The following is a 9,439-nucleotide window of genomic DNA, read 5'->3' on the forward strand; positions in this document are numbered from 1 at the left end:
ACAAGGCACGGGTGGTGGTTCGGCGACTTCGCCATTGAGCGGGCCTTGTACTGGCACTGCTGGCCTCCGTGTTACCGAGCTCGATGGACCCGAAATGATGGTAGTCTGCCGCCAGGGCGCTGAATCGGTTTTCGGTGAGCGGGAGCTCGGGCTCGGAGCGCCGGGGTGCCGACTTCACGGGCGAGGTTCCCGACCCGCCCGCAGGTTGCGAGGCGCGGATGACATTTTTCTCTCTTCGGCCTGGGGACGAGGCCCGACTGTTGGGGTGGTTCTGGGGCCGGGAGGCCTTCGCCTGGTGGGGGCGCCCATCCTGCGGGGAGGCCTTGACCGGCCTCGGAGCGGGTGACGGGGCGGAAGTAGTGGTTGGTTCAGTGACAGTTGGGGGAACTACTGTTGATAGTGATACTGTGAGATGTTGTGCAGAACTTGGTGCTGGTGAAGCTGGTATTGCTGGAACTGTTGCATTTGGGCTTGCATTGCCCGCATGCACTGCATCTGGTCCTCCAACTGGTTTTGGCTAGCTGCCAGGGGGACGGCAGTTGGTTCAGTGAAGGTTGTCTCAATGGGGAGAGGAAATGGGATGCTTGTGGTAGGAGGGTTTACGGGTGCCACTGCTTGTGGCGCATTCAAGCTGGGGATCCCATCCGCCGAAAGGGGGATGGTGAACTGTCCAACGCACACTACGGGGACTTGAAGTTGCTCCCCGGTGGCGTTTGTCTTCGTGCCATGTCCGGTGTTGCTGGAGGAGGCCATGAGTGTTGGGTTTTTTTTTTTTTGAAGAAAAGGGGTTATCGGAGTTTGGAGGGAGGCTTTTTGAAGCGTTTCCCACAGATGGCGCCAATTGATGGAGCGCGATCCGGCCGGTCTTAGCTGTCCGCCGCCTTGCTTCCGAACGGGGTAGCAGGGAACCTGAAACGGAGCAGATGGGGAAGCTCCGGGGGGAACCCGGTGTAGAGACTCCGAAGCTCAAGTTAGAATCCTTCCAAAGCAAGGTAATACCAGATAGCGCAAAGTTTGCATACCTCTATTGTCGGGGGGCAGGGGGCTCTTATAGTCACTTCGTGCACTCGTCCCGGGGCCCTTGTCAGGTATTACCCTTGTGCTTGTCAATTTGGCCGTCGTCCTTTCTGCTGAGACAGAACCGTCACTGCCTAACCGTCATCTAACTGGAGATGGCGGTGTCAGTGGCGGTGGCAAGTGGCCGTTTAGGGTGCTACTGCCAAACGTCAGATCCCAAGTCAGTCAGGCGCAGCGCCCTTGGGCACGAACTTCCTTAGTGTCAGGCGTGGTACGACTTGTTTGGTTTTGGTGCCAAGTGATGCGAAGTGCTGAGTGAGGCGGTCTTGAGCTCGGAGGTATCTATAGGGCAGGTCAGTTCGGCGAAGTGTATCCCGAGCTGTTACAAGGTGGGTCAGTTCGGCGAAGTGTATCTCGAGCTGTTACAAGGTGGGTCAGTTCGGCAAAGTGTATCCCGAGCTGTTACAAGGTGGGTCAGTTCGGCGAAGTGTATCCCGAGCTGCTACAAGGTTAGTTTGGCAAGTATAACCTGAGCTGCTACAAGGTTAGTTTGGCAAGTATAACCCGAGCTGCTACAAGGTTAGTTTGGCAAGTATAACCCGAGTTGTTACAAGGTCAGTTCGGCGAAGTGTATCCCGAACTGTTACAAGGTGGGTCAGTTCGGGCCCCCGGTAGGGAGTTCAGTCTGCTCGTGTCCCCTTGTTCCCGCCTAGGCTTGGCCCCTTTTGCCGAGCTGTTGTTTCTGCCACGTGTCACGTAATAGAGAGGTCAGCCAAATCTTCCTTCATCAATATACATTAGGATATATTAATAATTTCATATGTATTATGTTATATAATATAATCACGGCAGGATCGAAGTCAAAATCATAGCAGGATGAACAAATACCATCCCCACCCCGTCCCCGAACCCCAACCAGTAATAAAAAAACTGCCCCAATCGAGGCGGGGAAGGGTGGGGCCCCACAGAAACGGGTCAAGTTGCCATCTGTACTCTCTTAAAACCCATAGAGAGAGCTAGTTTAAACACTAGAAGTTAAGATAATTATCTGTTTTTACCAAGTGCCATGTGGTAATGAAAAATGATACTTACATTTTAACAATAGGAGGATATAGTAGAATGCTGAAATAGGATACATAGAGCTGGCTCCATATGATTACTTGATTAGAATAAGTCTTTATTCATACCATTGGAATTCTAATGGCACCTGTATCAGTGGTTTTCTATGCTCCACTGTGTGCATGACTTTTCCTAGATTTGTTGCTAATTTCATAGACCTTTTATTCTTGTATGTATGGCACCATGTCTTAACTTCATTTGCTTGATGTGCAAGTTATGGAATTCATATCATAGTTTTCTTCATGGGGTTACACAATGGGAATAGCTCATCCCCCTCTCCCTGCTCATAACCCCACCAACAATAATGATCCCACATACATTGTCGAATTCACTATCATAGCACGAAACAGGGATTTCACATGGATTTATCCTATGTTCAATAAATTATATACTTTGCCTCTATTTATTTCATTTAAAACTTATGTTGAGAAGCAATTTGCCATCTATAGAGGTTGTTCAATCAGACAATGGGCCGAGAATTTATCAACTTTAAACAATTTCTTATTAAAAATGGTATTTCTCACTGTTTTGCTTGCCCACCTACACGAGGACAATACGGAAGTCACATTTGTTATGCAAAGCTCATACGGAAGGTGCGAAGCCATACAGTACACCCATGGCTTCATGCATCAGACTCTCTTCATTGGATGGTATTCCACAGCAGATCTCTCCAAGTACCATGCTGTAGTTTTTTTTTTTTTTTTGTGGGGGGGGGGGGGTACTTGGTTCTACGCCTGAATCCCCTATAGGCGCTGTTTGAACAGTGCAGTACCACACCTATAACCCCCTCCAAATCTGGTGGTAGCAAGATTTGAATCCTTGTCTCTCTCTATTGGAATGAACCAGCTAACAGCTCAACTGACCTGAGATAGTATGAATGAACCAGCTAACACCAATCCTTCCTTAAAAAACTTGCCATTGATCCCCCTCGGCCACCAATTCGTTGGTTTGATAACATCAGGGCTACCTATCTTAGTGTGAATCCCATATTTCACGTCCCAAAAAAAAAAAACATACTGAAATTGATTTTCACTTTGTTTAGGAAAAAGTAGCTAAATCTCTACTTTGGATCAATTTGCTGATATATTCACCAAACCATCGACCCATGCCTGATTTGCAGCTGAGCAACAAGCTTCGTGTGGTAGAGACCCAACTTAGCTTGAAGGGGAGGGGGGATGAAAAGCTACTACTGATGCTATGCTCCAGATTCTAGTCCATTGTAAGTTTGTCCAGCAATGTCACTTAAGAAGATAAGCCTCATCTTAGTTAACTGCTGTATACTAGTTTCCCTTTGATACTCTTTTTTCAGCCCCAAAATTTATTCCAGGTGGAGGGGCAACCACCTAAGAATTTCATTGATCAACCATTATCAAAAGGAAATTGAACTACAGGAGAGGATGTAGCCCACTTGGCCCCAAAACCCAAACAAGAAAAGCACTTCCTTCCATACTCAACCTATAAAAAACAATGAAAAGGAAAATGCAGAAGTCAGATAAAGCATCAGTCTAACCGAAGGATTGGGAGCCGCATATAGTTTTCCTTCATGAAGTTGAAGAGATCCCGATGAAGATCTTGGAAAGAGTGAAACACATGTCTAGGAGTAGATAATGCTCCAAGGTGTTGAAGAATTACCAAGAAGAATATTTATCAAACCTTGATTATCACAATCCACTTCCACCTCCTTTATACCATTTTCATATCAAAGCTTTAAACCTCCTTTATGTATCGCCATGCATTCGGCTCTAAGAGAGGTGCCATGACCATAGCAATTGTAAAAAGCAAAGTAAAAAATAGTAGTGCAATTTCTAACAATCCCTCCACTAGTGTTGTCTCCTGGGTTGTTGCGACATGTCCATCAACATTAATTTTAAACTCGAATTGAGAAGGGAAGTGCCAATAGACCCAACGAATTCTCTTTCTTTTAATTGGCAAAATAGGAATATTCAAAACCTATAAAATTAGAGGATTGCTATCTAGATATGAAGGCTTACCATAAGCTAGATTAATTTCCCGCAACCAGCTGTGAAACTCCCACAGAAAAGAAAAAATGGACATAGTTGTGAGTAAAAATCCTCAGGGTAAAACTGTAAAATAATTATATTTCAAAACTCAGGTTTAGATTTCAAACTTTCTTTATATTCAGAGTTTTACTTTTTTTTTTTTACTTTCATAACCTAAAATTAGGGCTGTCAACGGGTTGGGCCAGGGTCAAGTTTAGGTAGAATTAGTCCGAATCAGGACAAAAATCACAGACCAAAAACTGTCCTGGTTAATAGTCGGGCCTATCAGGTTTGGACCCGATAAACCTGATTGTACTTAAAACAATATTTGTTTATTTAAATAATAATTTAAAATTTAAGTTTTGATAATATAACCTTAATAAAAATGATAAAAAATACTAAATTATTTATACTTTAATAAATTAAATATTTTTAACTAATATTATCTTATTATTTATTAAATTTATCATTTTAAACATAAAATATGATAAAAATTATAAGAAATTAAGAAAACATTATATATATATAGTAAAGTAATCAGTTCCAGGTCTAAATTGATTTGAGATAGGCAGGAACTGGAATTGACCCAATAATTAATCAGAACAAAATCACAAAACTGAATCTGTTATAATAGGTTCAGTCAATTCGGATTCATCAGGTAAACGATAAACCCAACCGATTGACTGCCCTAAGGCTCAGTTTGGAAGGAGTACAAATACAAATATGTAGAGTCCAAAACCTTACGTTTTGTATTATTTTGTATGTATTTATACTGTACATATTTGTATTTGTATTCCTTCCAAACTGAGCTGAGCCTAAGTAGAATTTCATCACCACACTGACTATTGCAATTAATTCCCTGCAAAACCTGTTCATCCTTGATGTTCAATATATACAACACATTGTGCATTAACAAACAAAGGCTCAGTTTGGAAGGAGTACAGATACAAATTTATAGAGTGCAAAACCTTGTATTTTGTATTATTTTATATGCATTTGCACAGTACAAATTTGTACTTGTACTCTTTCCAAACTGAGCCTAATATCCAATAACCCAGTCAAATTAACATTGTTATTTTACATTCATTGAAATGGCAATCCAAATGCCATGATTAATTTTACTGAAGAAACAAATACCAGTTGGCTGAGTTATTTGCACCTTATCAAATACCAATCTAAAATAGGAAAACTAGCATGGAGGGGATACAAATAAAAAAGTGTTACAATTTTAATTAAATCTAAAAATAGGCACACTAGCAACGGTTTTCTAAGTAAGCCACGGGGGACTTGATCGCATGATCTTGGGATGTGTCAAAGGGCAGCTAGGGGGAATCCATTGCCACATTGAAACCCACCATAGCTTAGGTAGGCCGTCAACTTATTTGCGCCAATAATGTTGCAGGTAGTGATAAGTGGTAACACTAAACCAACTGGTAGAATGCTCATGGCCTTTCCCCCCTTTTTTATTTGCCTTAAGTAGAAGTTTTCCTTCATGAAATCCATTCTTCTCTACTTGCCTTTATACAAGGGAAAAGAAAATAAATAAAAGAACTTGGAAAGAAATGCTTACTTACACTGGTGTTGGATGGATTCTCATTTTACATTTGGCTTCTTAACTGAATTGGTTGTAGATGAGCTTAAATAGCTCCATTTTGAATTTTGAATTTTTAAAAATTAAAAAACATACACACAAAATTCCAAAAAGGATTCGGAAGTTATATGAATCTGACGTAAACAACGGCATTTTAGAATATAGCATAGATTCCACCAAACCAAACTACATTAAATTGTGCACTTCTGTGAGATTGAAGTCTTTCAATAAGCTAGCAGCGATTCACATCTTTTGGTGGTTTTTTTTTTTTTTTGAAGGGATCATATTTTGGTGAGATTAAAGTCTTTCAATTGTGCACTTCTGTATGTCATCCTTCCATACTTTAAACATGTAATAATCTACAAACATTAGGTTTCACATATAATTTCTGGCATTGTCATGTTGCAGATATAATGGAGGCCAATTCAATGGAGATGGGCCTAATGCCAATGAAAGATAAAGATGGTCGTTGCATTTTTTGGGCTTCCTCTTAACAGGGCATAAGAATGACTAGTGATGAAATAATTGGATAGCAGTGGCAGCCTCTTCATACTGCCTTCTCCAGCCATCTTGGCAGTTTCAACGAAGTTTTCATCCCAAGCCTAGTGAGGAAAACCGCATATAGAATGTGTAGCAAGAATATAAAGAATCCACAATTAAGCAAAAGCTGACAAAATAAACAGTTACTTTAGTCCCGTGCATGATGGAGAAGAAAACAAAAAACCAACTAATGAAATAACAAGGAAACAGGGTAAGTTAGGAAATCATACCAGGGTCCCAAATATAGCATAAATTGTATTCATTGATGGAATTGAGTTTATGCCTATAGCTGTGAGCATGTAGGTGAGAGAAGTATGGATATTTATGGTGATCTGCAAGGAAAAAGAAGAATTTAGGAAGCAAGTTACCTACACTCTCAAAAGCCAATATAGAGACTCATATGGTGATTACCAGAGCAAGTATGTTTTCTCTTATTAAGAATGAGGATATTAGAACATACCCCATTGCACCGATTGCTCGAACCTGCATGTTAAGAAAACGTTAACCTCATCAGAACAATTAAAGAACCAAAAGATATAACAGCACAAAATGGGTGTAAAGAAATTGAGTAAGGCAACAGAGTACAAATGTGCAGAAGAAGATAGAAAGTCCCCAGTTTTTGCCCAACCTGACAAGATAAAAGAGCAACTGAGCAACTGAACCATTTTATATTGATGTTTAAAGCACAAGAATAAAATCACCATGATAAAAGTAAGAAAATATAATAGAATTATTAACTGCTACGACTAGGATAAGCCACAACATTTACAGATACCAAGAAAAAAAAATAAATCACATGTATAAATAGCTCATCTGCACAGATTATATCATGCCTAATTGCCTTTCCATACCTCCACAAAGTACCCATGGCCAGACCAACTAATCCATGCATAAGCTACAAATAAGAGTAATCCCAAAAGTAAAAGACAGCAGTCAGTTTTTTCTCTTGATAGAAATATAAATTGAAAATCAGCCATGAAAATACAAGTAAAGAAACAAGCAAACATTCTGGTTTTTCAGGAATATGGAAGAAGTTGGTTGGTCAAACAATCAGAAAACAATGATTAATATCCGATATCGTTTATCAAAAAAATGATTAATAAATATCCAATATTATATTTCTTGTCATGAATTTTTGCTCTCTGTACTATTATTAAACAGCATATTCAAGCTCAAACGCCTAAACTAGTCTAAATAAATATTGTGCGTAAAAAATAAAGCCCAAATACATGCAGCTGGAATTCACCTGCCCAGTGAATTTCTTACTGGCATATGATAGAAACAAACTTATAGTCAATAAAAACTCTATTTCAGGCTTAGAATTTCACATGACAAGAAAGTCTTTCTAAGAAAGCCAATTGCTAGGAGCAGCTTGATGCCTAGAATCTATTACAGTTGATAAACCCAAGACATCTCTAAGAAAGAGTGGCATTCAAAATGTTTAATTGTTGCAGTATTCTGTAATTTGACATCTTTATATCCTAGATTAGTTAAGTAACAGAAACCACATCATTTGTTACACCTCAACCATAGACAGCTTAAGGTTCACGAAAATGCTTCAATCTTAATATAAGAATCAAATATTCCTTGTTATTCTTTCCCTTTTTTTGACAAAAAAAAAGCTACTTGATCTGAAAAAGAAGGTCCTTTAGGTTAATGCCTTTACTGGACCAGACAGGTTACATGAAAGAAGGGTTTTATTAGAAAGACTGAAGAAGCTCCAAGCATACTCACCAGATAGGTTAATGCCTTTACTGGACCAGACAATGTAAGTAAAAGCATGGCAGTTGCTACCTGCAAGGAAAGAAATATGATAATCAAAATTCATGTTTTAGGGGGCCAAAGGATTTGAATAGAAGTTTTAAAATTTGTAGGACAAAGCCAAAAAACAAACCATTGTCTTTCTACCAGCTGCAATGCCCCATCTCATGGAGGTTATAACTATTGGCAATGAAAAGAAGCATGCAACATAGTTCTGCAAAGAATTGGAACCCATGTTAAACATGTTCCATTAAAGTGATAGAAGACTATCTTAAAACTACAAATGCTACATACACGCACAGCTCCGTGCTATATATCACTTCTACAACTCTAATCTCTAATCTCCAGGAGTGGAAGTATATTTTCGGGTAAACGAGAAGTGTGAACACAAAGTCAACCATGTCATCTCACTAACAACTACAGAGGGTTGAAAGGATATAACAGAAACAAACATGAAATAATAGTGCCGAAAATGTGACAAAACTTGTATGCATAAAACAAAAAGCAAGGTAGGCAGGTTGGTAATGCGAATGTTGATATAAAAGACCGGGACTTCAAGCCCGTCTTCACCCATTAAACCGTTATCAACAACCAAATTTCTGACCAGAAAAGAAGGAAAAAATCATTTTTTTTATAAAACAACAAGCACATACAAAATGGAGTTATGAATTAAAAACTACAACAGATTGCAAAAAGTAATGCAAAAATAACGTAGTTATAAATTAAAAACTAACCAGACAAAAAAAAAAATCCTCAAATTCCTACTTTAAAGTCCTTAAGTGGCATCTAAGATATTAGAAGAAATCTCTTACAATCACATTGAGACTGAAAACATCTAAAGATGGTCGACAATCACATACAAAGCGGAGACGGAACGAGAAATATCATACCTCGATTGCAAGAGAATTGCTCAAGAAATAAGCTAGTCCAGCAACGGCAGCGAACATCGAGCACTCCACTAATCTCAGAGTGTTCTTGTAAACGTCCCCGTCGGCTGCTAAATCCTCGAATTCCCCGGCTGGAACCTCGTTATTCGAAACCCTAGGGCGTCGAAGTTCACGTTTATAGAGAACATTTGGGGTACGAGAAGAGAGAGTTGCAGAGATGACATGATGTCTTAGGAGAGATGTCGATTCGTTGGAGACTAATGAGATGGAGAGAGTGTGTGTTTGAGGTGAAGAGAGAAAGGGATGAAGAAGGCCAATCTGTGAAATATGTGAATACGAGGGTTGGAGCTTCAGAAGATTCATAAAGAAGAGAATAGGGAGAGAGGGAGAACGGGAAGGAGTAAACAAATGGACGGATTATTCTCTCTGTTTTATCCTTTCTCTGTAACGACCAACAAGGGCGGGAGACAGAGCCACACAAAGGGAATTCTGGGTCTGGGCATAGTGATATTACCGAGTTTATC

General features: G+C 39.9%; 1 protein-coding gene across 3 annotated transcripts; it reads right to left on the minus strand.

Moving 5' to 3' along the window:
- Window positions 1-6,032: 6,032 nt before the first annotated feature.
- Window positions 6,033-9,439, minus strand: LOC148854654 (uncharacterized). 3 transcript variants are annotated; one of them, XR_016113185.1, is made up of 8 exons: window positions 8,919-9,439; window positions 8,162-8,242; window positions 8,002-8,061; window positions 7,119-7,162; window positions 6,853-6,895; window positions 6,728-6,750; window positions 6,498-6,599; window positions 6,033-6,394 (listed from the first exon to the last, which is right to left on the minus strand). XR_016113185.1 is itself a non-coding variant. In XM_088985726.1 (8 exons), exons 1-8 carry the CDS (start codon window positions 9,276-9,278, stop codon window positions 6,275-6,277), a joined length of 882 nt encoding a protein of 293 aa, XP_088841852.1. In that variant the 5' UTR covers window positions 9,279-9,439; the 3' UTR covers window positions 6,033-6,274. The 3 variants fall into 3 exon arrangements, 2 of the variants coding, with proteins under 2 accessions (XP_088841852.1, XP_088841854.1); XM_088985726.1 differs by having other exon boundaries at window positions 6,679-6,750; XM_088985728.1 differs by lacking the exon at window positions 6,853-6,895.

Source organism: Nelumbo lutea, chromosome 4, assembly GCF_056320005.1.
Source record: "Nelumbo lutea isolate HS-2025 chromosome 4, American lotus-T2T, whole genome shotgun sequence".
Lineage (NCBI taxonomy): Eukaryota > Viridiplantae > Streptophyta > Magnoliopsida > Proteales > Nelumbonaceae > Nelumbo > Nelumbo lutea.